The 11,694-nt window shown below is 42.6% G+C and overlaps 2 protein-coding genes across 3 annotated transcripts; both read left to right on the forward strand.

Moving 5' to 3' along the window:
• The first annotated feature begins 3,713 nt into the window (after positions 1-3,713).
• LOC139337690 (protein tyrosine phosphatase domain-containing protein 1) lies at positions 3,714-7,566 on the forward strand. Of its 2 annotated transcripts, none has more exons than XM_070972400.1 (13): positions 3,714-3,839; positions 3,999-4,256; positions 4,349-4,429; positions 4,692-4,810; positions 5,136-5,273; positions 5,402-5,673; positions 5,782-6,084; positions 6,189-6,443; positions 6,534-6,650; positions 6,746-6,847; positions 6,995-7,075; positions 7,171-7,281; positions 7,408-7,566. In XM_070972400.1, exons 2-13 carry the CDS (start codon positions 4,066-4,068, stop codon positions 7,528-7,530), a joined length of 1,893 nt encoding a protein of 630 aa, XP_070828501.1. In that variant the 5' UTR covers positions 3,714-3,839; positions 3,999-4,065; the 3' UTR covers positions 7,531-7,566. The 2 variants fall into 2 exon arrangements, with proteins under 2 accessions (XP_070828501.1, XP_070828500.1); XM_070972399.1 differs by having other exon boundaries at positions 4,065-4,256.
• Positions 7,567-8,366: 800 nt separating this feature from the next.
• Positions 8,367-11,140, forward strand: cimap1b (ciliary microtubule associated protein 1B). The gene is made up of 7 exons (XM_070972739.1): positions 8,367-8,421; positions 9,768-9,883; positions 9,991-10,194; positions 10,372-10,473; positions 10,564-10,685; positions 10,759-10,899; positions 10,993-11,140. The coding sequence occupies exons 2-7, from the start codon at positions 9,772-9,774 to the stop codon at positions 11,083-11,085; spliced, it is 774 nt and encodes a 257-aa protein (XP_070828840.1). The 5' UTR covers positions 8,367-8,421; positions 9,768-9,771; the 3' UTR covers positions 11,086-11,140.
• The last annotated feature ends 554 nt before the right edge of the window (positions 11,141-11,694 follow it).

Below are 11,694 nucleotides of genomic sequence, written 5' to 3' on the forward strand. Positions count from 1 at the left end.
TCCACTCCGTCAACAGAAAGTCATTTTTTGTACCTCAAACAGAGAAAGGAAGTATCTTTTCAGTATTTACACATGGCCAGTGTCACATCAACACACTTTAGTAGCATGTTTTTGTTTTTTGTCCTTTTTCTTTGGCAGCGGCTGACTTTGTTGTAGGCAAATACTGTATTATATTCTCAATTATTCAACCCCTGTTGAAACAGAAAAAAAACATACCTGCACATCAATTTGTTTCTGTATACATTCCAACCTATAGTTCCAGGTGCTGGAGCTGCCACTCTTAAAATTATTCTCTAAAAATATTTTGCAAAAAAAAAAGCTCTTAATAAAGCCTGTGTTAAAAACAAACAAACGTGCATTTTGGACTCATTGTTGAGGACAGGCAATTGTCATCTTGCTTGGACTTGAAGCTGTTACTCTTTGAAAGCATGTCATTAAAGATCAAGATTTGTTTCCTAACAACTCACTGAGACAACTTTTAGCAGGAACTGTGCCCAGTAAGAGGAAGCGTAAGAGTTGTTTTGCTGTGACCCGTGTCTTAAGACAGATCTTGTGCCTGGCCTGTCTTTGGTGTTTATCTCTATGCTTCTGTGTATTTGTGCTACATGTTAAGGTCGGTAAGTGGTTGTATCCTGAATGAGAGTCTGGAGCAGTTTGCTTGGAAGTTAAGGTGAAAGTGGACAGTGGACAGAACACTGTAAAAAAAAAAAAAAAAAAAAGATGCTATTATACTTTGTACAACCTCAAAGGAACACCTAAGATTTGGTCAGAACACCTGCTCACACACACACATGCAGACAATCTGATTAACAGAGTTGTTTCAGCGAGCTAGAATAATGCAAAAGTGCACAATAACAAGAACAATGACAAAGGTGCATGCGAGAGGCAAAAAGCCTCTGCATAAATATACAATATACACATTGTCAGAAGGTAAGTAGATGTAGATCAGGAGAGAGTGGAAAGCAAAATCTCTCAATGGAGGCATGTAGAACACGAGCTATCTGTCCCTATGTGCTGTAGTTACACACACACACACACACACACACACACACACACACACACACACACACACACACACTTAACACAGTGAGAATGTCTGTAACCATGATTACCGTGATTGGTTGTTTCTGTCCTGTGAGAACGATGCGGTCCAGGTTTACAATGATGTGATACAGTCAGCACTGCTTGTTGTGGCCAATATTGCCTTTTGCAGTTGAAATTTTTATAGTTTTATGTCCCACTAACATCTGAGTTACTCTCATAATGTGACGCATGGCTGCAGTAAAATGTGTAACAGGTTATGATTCTCTATAACAAATGATGAGAAACAAGCTTTGTGTTTTTAGTAATTACATAAGTCCTCACAGAGAGTTTCAAAACTGCCTCTGGTTTCACTCAGTTAGCAGAAAAGCAGTTTTTTTTTCTTTCCCATTAATGTCCACGGTACAGTCCATGACTGATTAGTCCTTTTTATGGTTGTTTTTTTTTTTTGTTTTTTTTTTGAAGGGGAGAAGAGAGAGAAGGTAAACTGAGACAAAGGGTGAGATTCACACTGCTCCCATTGCTGCACTGCAGGGGGCGATATGTCCACTCTGAGCCGCTCCAGCAGACATGGGGCGATCTACAGCAGCACAAAACAATAATCCCAGGGACGTAATGGGACAAGAAATCGGCCCTGGCATATTGGACCAGACCGGCCCACCACATTTGATAACGCGCACCGTTTCGGTCTTTTCAGTCTCTTGAATGTGTATACCAACTGTGCAACTCTTTGAAACCACGTATCTTAAGCCATGCAATGAGTTAATGGGAATCAATGAGAGTGGACACCTTATATATTTCCAAAAAGTTTATTAACACTACAAAAAAGTACACTCCACCACTCCATCACAGTAATGGATCTTTAAGCAGAATTCATTGTATTGGGTGTACCTCTGCGTTTCAGGGAGGAAGAAAAAAGAAAGAATAGAGATGAGAAATGATGGATCAGATGCTACAGTAACTGCTCCAAGAGTAGTACTCAATAAATTGTGAAGTGACCCAGTCCAAAAGAATGAGTGTAGCTGAACACCTGAATGAACTTTGAACTCTGTGCATGTATGTTTGAGAGATAGAGAGATAAAGAGAGAGAGAGAGAGAGAGAGAGAGAGAGAGAGAGATTTAATTGTTGGTCAATCTTCAAGATAAAAATAGCAGCTTAGAAACTGAAAACTTAAGAGGGATGATGACACATGAATGAGGGAGAGGGCTACATACACAATGTCTTTAAAAAAAAACAACTTGCATTTACAGGTATTATTAACCAACTAGAATACAAACTAACCTGGCCATAGGACATTAGCCAGAAATATGTTATTGACGTTTTATCATTGTCAGATTTACCAAGGGGTTTGGGTTGCTTTCCTCGTGACAAGTGTTCTGAAAGCAGTCCAGCTTACTGCAGGTTTTACTGCATGTCCCTGTTCAATGTCGCCAACAGCACCACTGTCATCGGCCACGGGAGCTGATGAAGGCCCTGCCATGGCAAACGTAGCAGAATTTTTTGCGCATTTGGCAGCGTTGGCTTGAAGAGCCAGCTTCTTGTTCTCTCGCAGTTTCTCTGCACCTTTTTCAGCATCCGACCCGGGATCCGACCTGGTACCTACCCGGGTCTGACCCGGAACTTTCCCGGGACGGTCCCGGGTAAGTTCCGGGTCGGTCCCGGCAATGTCCCGGGAAATTTCCGGGTAAATACCGGGAAATTTCCGGGTCGGTCCCGGGTAAATACCGGGAAATTTCCGGGTCGGTCCCGGATAAGTTCCGGGTTAAATTCCCGGGACTTACCCGGGTCCGACCCGGGACCAGACCAGAGGGCAAGTGTTTCATGATATGATGATATGATTGTCCCGTCAAATGTCAGTGAAGAAAATAACCTATAAGCCGCAGACCAGCGTGTCGAGGGCCGGTCGGTGGTTATGAACAAACTCTTGCTCTGACTTTTTCTTTTTTTTTTTTTTTTTGCCGAATGCATTATGCCGGCCAGACCAAAGCGAAAGCGGTTGGTGTTTAACGATGTGATTGGGCCAGCCTAATGTCAATCGGGCCGCTGATCGACTGTCTGGTATTATGGGCCGGTCAGACCAATATTTAAAATAAAAAAGTGGCCGACTATCGGCCCAAATAGCACGTCGGCCCACCGGGAAAATGCCCACTATGCCAGATGGTCAGTCCGTCCCTGAATAATCCTATGATACACGTGTGTGAGCTTTATGGCATGCATGGTCCTTCTGGTAAAATCAAGTGCAGAGAGTTTATGAATTCAGGGTTTTAAATCATTTTTCAACAACTGCTTGTTTTGGGGTTGTTATTCCACTCATCTGTAATATATTTAAAGCATAAGCGTTGAAGAGAGAGACGGTGCTGGTGTGTTTAGATATGAGGCCGGGGCACATGCTTAGTAACAGTGGTGAGAACAACAATTCACATTTTCTCTGCATCACAATCTCAGCAAAATCATGCATGAAGCTTCAGCTGATGTCAAGTAATTTGGACCTTCATACACTGTGTTTATAGGTGAAGCTATTAGCATTATATAATTGGCTTGCAGTAATGTGTGAATGTCTGTTCTAATGTATTTATGACAGCTAATCAGGCTTAGTGAAGCTGGGTCAGCACACAGTTGTGTTTGTGTGTGTGTGTGTGTGTGTGTGTGTGTGTGTGTGTGTGTACCTGTAAGTAGCAGGGTGGGTAAGCGGAGCACATGTGTGTTCTGCTGCTATTTCTTCACTTTCCTGCACTCCTAAACCCTGGAAATATATTAAATGGGATTTACAGCTTCACTGTCCAACATAATCAACAAGGTAAGTTTTAAATTCCACTGATTGCATTATATTATATTGGAATATTTTATAGTATATTATATATCCATTGTATGCTGGATACGTTATTTTTGATATCCTTTGCAGCCCTGTGGCTTATTTCATTACATTTCTTTGCACTACACATTTTAGTTGGCCCAGCAGGGACATAGTCCTTCTCCACAGTGTGATAGCTCAGGCTGATCTTGGGGGTTTCCCCTGGTGCAGGATGATGCCGACCTTGACCTCGCACTTACCAGTACCACGGCCTTCATACACCCAGGCCAGGGAGAACCTGGTGAAGGCCATCCCACCCAAACTCCTCTGTCTGCTGGCCTGTGGAGGAAAAGACTGTCGCTATGAAGGACCAGAGTGCTGGCAATTAAATCAGCAGGTTATTCGAGGCCTTTTCTCTTCCTGGTGAGACTATGTGACCGCAGTCTCATAGATGTTAATGTTCTGCGCTGTATCAAAGTGGTAGTTTACTAATTATGAACTTCCACCTATTGCAGGGTCACAGACGACATTATTGCCATGGCACGACCGTCCAATCTCCTAATTGAGAAGTACAACATTATAGAACAATTTCGAAGGTAATTGCTGTTAACTATTGCTCCTGTGATGTTTGTGTGGTTCTCCTGGATGTCTGCAGCATGCGGATTATACATGAGTAGTTGTAGGAATTAAGAGCCTTCTGGACAGGTCTTCTTTATTGGGTAAAATGGGGATAAGACGTTTGACATAATTGTGGACACATTCTGACTTTTTAAAGGAGTAACAAAAAATATTACTTTTGAGACTCAAACTCATCACTCGTGTCAATTGTTGTCTTCTTAATCTATGACTTTTTCCCAGGCTGAACATCAGATCAGTCATCAACATGCAGTTTCCAGGGGAGCATGCTCACTGTGGGCCGCCCCTGGACCCTGAAAGTGGTTTCACATACTCTCCACAGACCTTCATGGACAATGACAGTGAGGCATATATATTATTTATTCTATGATACAGTAATTATGCAACATGGGAGTTACAGTTAGGTATTTTTGATTTCAGGTGAAAACTCTTAAGACTGTCCTTTTTAAATGTGTACCACTCATGAAGTGGGAGACATGAATAAACACAAATACTTAGAATTTGAACAAATATTATGAGAGACAGTTGTGGTTTGTGCCAATGGATTGGCAGCTAATAAGTTACTGTGTAGTGTGTTTGTACATTATAAAGCACCCTGCAGACACAGGTAATCCCTTTAATGTCCATTACATTCTTAAGAGCATTCATGTGTGCTCATATTTGCAGTTTACTTTTACAACTTCGGGATGCCAGATTTCGGTGTGTCCTCTCTCGTTGGTATAATTGATGGGGTGAAGGTTTTGGCCTTTGCAGTGAGGGAAGGAAGAGTGGCTGTGCACTGCCATGCAGGCCTGGGCAGGACAGGTATGAATAAACACACGTACTGTGGCTACTGTCCATCTACTCACTGTGTGTGTGTGTGTATTATCTTGTGCACCTTTAATGTTCTCATGCATGTTCAGTGTGGTTGCCTGTGTATCTCTGCCCAACAGGTGTCCTTATAGCCTGTTACCTGATCTACACCCTGCGCATCAGCCCCAGTGAGGCTGTCCACTATGTGCGGATTAAGCGGCCTCGCTCCATCCAAACCCGGGCACAGATCAGCCAGGTGTTTGACTTTGCTCGCTTGCTTGGTACACAGCTGGTCCAATACCCAGACCTCAGCCTGCGGCATGGAGCCCCTTTCACCCTGCAGCACTACCTAAACCGACAGGCGCTACTGCTACATGGCCAGGAGGCACGCACCCTCAGACAAACCCCCAAGGTCGGGACTATCGTTACACCACATTGTTCCTGTGTCATGAACATACTCGACCATACTGTAGAACAGTTGACCTCCTCTTTCCTGACCTCCTCATGACCATTTCATTAGGTGGTGTACCTCCTGTGTGTGCATCTCTCCTGCCTTGCCCTTGGTCTCCCTGCTCCTCCAGAGGTCCACGCTGAGCTGGAGAAGAGGTCAGCATTGAAGACCCTGGCCAGGACTGTGAGGGAGACCCTGGTGGCCCAACAGTACCTGCCCTTACTGAGGGATGGTCACAGGGGCTCGTGGGTGGATTCAGGGTCAGTACACTCCTGGGACGAGCCTCTGGGATTCTTGGAGAGGAAGAGAGAGGTGCTCCTGGACAAACGCAGCTACAGCGACTCCGACCTCAGCAAGATCGCAGTACAGGAGGTCCAACTCCACTTTAGTCATCCAGAACGGCATAAAGTTTCTGACTGTAAAATCAAACTGGCCATAGAGGCTTTTCTCACTTTCTTGCATTTTCTATCTTGAAGGATCTGGAGTTATGCCCATACCGCACCTCAGCACTTGGAGATGAGAGACACTGGTGTGTGCAGGATCTGATACGGCCAGATCTGAGACCAGTCAGTCTGATCCTTGCCACACATTCAGCAGCCCACCCGACCACCAAAAAGGAATCTCATGCACTCAACATTCCAATCTCGAGCATGAGAACAAGCAACAACTGTGCTAAGAGGTCTAAGTGCACAGCAAAGAAGGCACTTCCCAAATACAGCTCCAACATTGAGGTAAATATGGTTCTCACTGTCAAGAAAGCTGATGACAAAGGAAGCTTTGATGCGAACACTTTAAAATCTTCTGATCTCTGTCATATAAAGTTGCACAGAAATCTACATCATCCAGGCCCAACCTCAGTTGCCCGTGCTGTTGCTAAAGCGATGGCAGAACAAGGTCCTCCAGGAGAGACCATTCTGCAAAGATCGGCTCTGCTGCAGGTGAAAAGCTGTGGTGCAAACCTGGTTTCACATCAGAACATATCACTTCAGCTCATAAGCTACTGAATTAATGCTGTTGCTCACCTTTTCAACAGGAGGAACTGAACAGTAGCGACTGCGGCTGGGCTCTACTGGTCACTGAGTCAGATCCTCACGTTCTCAGCTGTATGTTGTGGACCTGGCTGGACAAGTTACGGGTCAGTTGCATTAACAAGAGGACATAATACCAGTATTCCCATTTTGTCCTGGGGGTGTGAAGTAAAAAAATCCCCTTTGATGTTTACCCATACTGTTCTAAGCATCTCTCTCTCAGTCTTATCTCTATTCCCTCAAACCTCATCCAGGACCCTGTTCTGAGTGCAGAGGATGTAGACAGGTTGAGTTGTGCTGCAAGCAACAGGAAACCTCTCAGTGTCCTCAAGAGGGTGAGGAAACTATCATATTATAAATCATCTTTGAGTATTCCTACTTTGCACATCCAAAGATTTAAGAGGTTATTTTCAACATTGCATTATTTCAGCCACAGAGACACACAATCTACTGCCTGCTGAGCTGTGTGAGCACAGTGACCAGCCTGTGTCCACACAGAGAGGAGGCAGTGCTGCAGCGACTGATACGGACACTTACAAGGGTAAGACAAACGTGGAATCGCAGTGTTTTAAAGTGTGTGTGTGTGTGCTATTGCTCCATTAGAAACCCTTGGATATGAGTGTGTGTAGTTTAGTTCAGTGATTGCTTTTTTATTAAAAACCAACAGCGCCCCCAAGAGGAAATGGGAAGCCTTGCAGCTCTGATGAAGGTCCTGAGAGCAAGTTTGGGAGAAACCTTCCACAACTACAGATACCTCACCAGGACCTGCAGCACCAATGCTACACTTTGAAGAGCAGAGTCCATATCGGAACAAAAACTAACAGAGCAGCTTGACCAGGGGCAAAATCAAGAGGTGTCATTGGCCATTTTGGCTGAAGACATTTTGACATGTCACGGTGGGAAAAATAAATAGTACAATAAATGATGGTTAAATTCCATTTAGCTGCTTTAGTTTCAGGGTCCTGGTGTTGTGCATGTTGGCTCACTGTCGCGCTGTCACACCTTACTGGGCACTTGAATAGAGCAGAGCCATTCTTAATGTTATTAGTAACACCTTTGTGCTTCTTTGCTTTTCCTACACAAACAAGTAAGCCTGGAGCCCTTTGTGATCTTTGGAGATCTTCCCACTCCTGTCTCAGCCTAAGCTGAGTCTCTCTAGTTCAAATGGTTCTCTCTGACACTCAGATATTGTGTTTGTATTGTTTTCTTGCTGTCCTTTTCACACACTACCACCACTCACACAAGGCAATAAATGCATGAAAATGTGCTCCAAAAAGGGAGCATAAGAGGATTTTGAGTGAAGTCTTAGATCATACAGACTTTTGTGTTTTCATCATTTTCAATGTCATTTCAGTAGTATGTAAGATACTGTATCTTAGTATTAGCAGATTAGATCAAACAGTGTGTCCACGCTATGATCCTGTGGCCTGTTTCAGCCTTTCATACCTAATAAATCATTTACACCATCTGCACACTTGTGTTTTATGCATTCACATTTTGGAAATTCCTGCACTCTCCACACTCACACACACACCTATACACACGCCCGTCAAAGAGTCATCTCCATGGCAATGTTGTCATAGTGAAGTTGACAAGACTAAACAAGTTTGGGTTCAGTGCACATGCTGTGCTCCAAAACCTGACACAGAGGGAAACTCGACAGGATCAGGATCTTTATCAGGTAAAATGAATTCATCTGTCTAATTTAAGGCAGTAACTGAACTTTTAACTGAACCAGACTGAACGCAGTGATTGACTTCATACATTGATGGACATCTTCAGGTGTTGTCACAGTATGTTATGCATGTTCACTGACTTTGGTGTAACACTGCTTTCACTTTACCCACAAATGACCACTGGCCTCTATTCTAGCATACAGTGGCTTGTCCAAAATGTATTTCATTAACTATAGATCATCTAAATAAGTGACAGTGATTACTCCAGTAAAGCTTATTTTCAGTGATGTGTAACCTCGGTAAGTAAGTTACAGAAATTGCTATGAGTAAATCAGCCGGTCAAAGGATTTATGATTCACTAGCCTGCTGCTCTATTTGACTCATTAACATAGCAAGTGGTTTCTTTCATAAACGCGACAAATGCAGGAAATAATCAACCACAGAAACACAGAGAGGTAGATATATATGACTAAATGCAATACATACTATAGATGTTTTTTTGTTTTTCATAGTGTTTTTATGTTTGGTTGTTTTTTTTTTAATACCCTGAATATCATTCAGTCATATATTTTCAAAGTAAAAGTTACAAAATGGACTTGAACATGAACTTATCTATACCTCCCAAAATATTACAAATCTGAAATGATTTTTAAAACATACAAATCAAAACATAGTTTAATTAGGCAAACCAGCATATTTTAACTGTTATCTTTTGAACCTAGTTTAACAAGGGTGCTGAGTTCTAAGTATTTTCTTAATTTCGTTAAAATTATATTGTGACTAATATTTTTGCTTTGAGTGCTGTATTTCTATGAAGCACATTGGTGACATTTCTCCCACAAGGTTCGTTCAGTTTTTGCAAAACTTTCTACAGCTTAGTAGTGCTGCACTGCACAGGCTGTTATTGTTATCATTCAAAAACTACTCCTGTGATTGGCTGGTGATATTGCTGTTCCCGGTGACATTACACTGAAGAATGGTGCAGAATCCATCCAATCCAATGGTGCACCTCCATCACATCGAGAAGTCAGTGAAACCTTAAGGAGTACGACCCAGAACCTACATAACATGTCTAACACCAAAATCTATCCCCAGTCTTTCCCAAAGTACCTGCATTTAAGAGCTTGTTGTAAAGGGTCTCAGGTATCTTCAGGCCAGAATCTGAAGGAACATTTACCAAGTTTATTTTATATTTACCTACAGACATGTTAGCGACAACCACAACCTACTCCTCTAAGAGCACTGGTGACTGAACGGAACACCAGAAGTACTCCTGTTATTGTTTTTTCTTATTGTTTTTTTATTGCTTTTTCTTCATAAATAAAGAGCCAATTTATCATCTCTCTCTCAGGGTAATGTCAAGCACTGGAGCTTGGGTTGGGACCTGGAGGCCCCACAGGCCAAGAGGGCCCATCGCTGCCCTCTACGGTAGCCCAGGGCCCAAGTATGCGCTGCCTGGCCTCACAGGTATGGTGAAAATGGCTAGTGAGCTTTTTTTCAGTCAATGCCATCATTATTATTATTATAAAGAATTAATTATTATTATTGTCTTTGTCCTCGTGTCTTCCATGTAGGTCTTTCTAAACACGACCCTACTAAATACAAAGCACCAATGTTCAGCTTTGGGACACGTCATAATCTGATCAACTGTGACTGCTCGCCTGGACCAAGATACCTCATCCCCTCCAACATCACCAGATGTGGCCAAGGCGGTACTCCTGCATTTTCAATCCACAGCCGTCTGAAGGAGCCAGAATCATTCCAGGCCCCTGGACCAGGTCAGAAAAACCCCTTACACATTATGGGAGAATTTTTGTAAAAGCCCAATGAAATACTGCTGATTGAGCTACTGAAATAGGCAATAGACAATTTGCTACTTTTGTCATGAGCCAGATGATTGTCATTTGAATTTAACAGTCAGCAGTGTCTCTGAATAACAGTCTTTGGTATTTCAGGCAAATATTCCCCAGAACGTTCAGGAAAGATGATTTTTCACTCTGCTCCTGCTTTTTCTCTGTCTGGAAGGAAAAAAGATGGCAGCACTTGTGAAACACCAGGTAACGTGCTGCATTTGGTGAGTTTGATCTGTGGATAACAAAGTTTCATAGCACAAAGAACATAAAGTTCGCCTGTCGCTCACACTCCAGGTCCAGCCACCTACACTCTGCCCCCTGTGCTGGGGCCCAAAACTGTGACCTCAGCTTCAGCTGCCGCCTACTCACTCTGTGGCCGCAGCAAAACTGGAAGCTTCCATGAGGACCTGAAGAAGGTACACAGTCATAAATACAGTTTAGAAATCCTGTGATTAACTCTTATTCTCAGTACTTACATTTCCCCTCCAGACTCCTGGCCCTGCTGCCTACAAAGTTGTGGACCCTTGTATTTACAAGCAAAATCCTCCCCAGTACAGCATGACAGGTCGCAACTTCACACCTTCTGAAAGCACAAAGAAACCAGGACCTGGGGAATACTCTCCTGAAAAGGTGGGAAACCTCACTCTATGTCTTACTTGATCATCACCAAGCCCCCCAAATATTTTGCATTTTGTTCACTCACTGATATTCTTCTCTTCCTAGGTGACCTTCACAAGAGCAAAAGGTCCGAGCTACTCTTTTGGACTGCGTCACTCAGAATATATCGCACCCCTCATTATAGATGTGACTGAATAAATAATGTCACACACGGACATAAAGATATTTGAACTGCAATTTCACACAGCAGCACTGAATAAAGCACAAAAAGCAAACTGCTCTAGATTATTGAGAAGCATATTTTATTGCCAGTTATAGCCCCTATTGTATTGGTACTTGTCACTTTGTAAGGGTTATGACCACATCAGTATTTGAAGTAAATTATACTGAATTAACCAGTGGAGCATGTCTGACATTTGTACTAATGTTACAGGATTTTAAAAGCAGTATTTATGGCCGGTTTTATTTTTCAACGCAATTCCTGATGATGGTTTAGGAAAAAACTATTTTGATTGGTTAATTACCTATTTCAGTAGGCAACTGCAATTAATTACTGGGTTATTTACTGTAGTATTAATTACAATTGGACATGTCAGAGCAGCAAAAGCACTAATAATATTAAAGATGTTCCATGTAGATGTCCCAAGCAGTCATGTCAGGGAGCCTGACCCACATAGAAGTCAGCATTAATGCAAATACTGAATTTGTGTCTTCTGTTTATGTGCACTTGAGCTGTTTGGGGGAAAAATGGTTCAATAATCATTATATCAATTATTGTGTGATTTATATTTCTATCTATTTTTTATG

Source organism: Chaetodon trifascialis, chromosome 10 (genome assembly GCF_039877785.1).
Source record: "Chaetodon trifascialis isolate fChaTrf1 chromosome 10, fChaTrf1.hap1, whole genome shotgun sequence".
In the NCBI taxonomy this organism is placed as follows: Eukaryota; Metazoa; Chordata; class Actinopteri; order Chaetodontiformes; family Chaetodontidae; genus Chaetodon; species Chaetodon trifascialis.

Excerpts from the sequence above, each read along its gene's own strand:
- LOC139337690 (XM_070972400.1), top strand. The coding sequence starts at position 4,066 with ATGATGCCGACCTTGACCTCGCACTTACCAGTACCACGGCCTTCATAC. Across the intron at positions 5,674-5,781 it reads CCCTCAGACAAACCCCCAAG|GTGGTGTACCTCCTGTGTGT; the intron begins GTCGGGACTATC and ends CCATTTCATTAG. Across the intron at positions 6,085-6,188 it reads GCAAGATCGCAGTACAGGAG|GATCTGGAGTTATGCCCATA; the intron begins GTCCAACTCCAC and ends TCTATCTTGAAG.
- cimap1b (XM_070972739.1), top strand. The coding sequence starts at position 9,772 with ATGTCAAGCACTGGAGCTTGGGTTGGGACCTGGAGGCCCCACAGGCCA. Across the intron at positions 10,195-10,371 it reads ATTCCAGGCCCCTGGACCAG|GCAAATATTCCCCAGAACGT; the intron begins GTCAGAAAAACC and ends TTGGTATTTCAG. Across the intron at positions 10,686-10,758 it reads TCCATGAGGACCTGAAGAAG|ACTCCTGGCCCTGCTGCCTA; the intron begins GTACACAGTCAT and ends TTTCCCCTCCAG.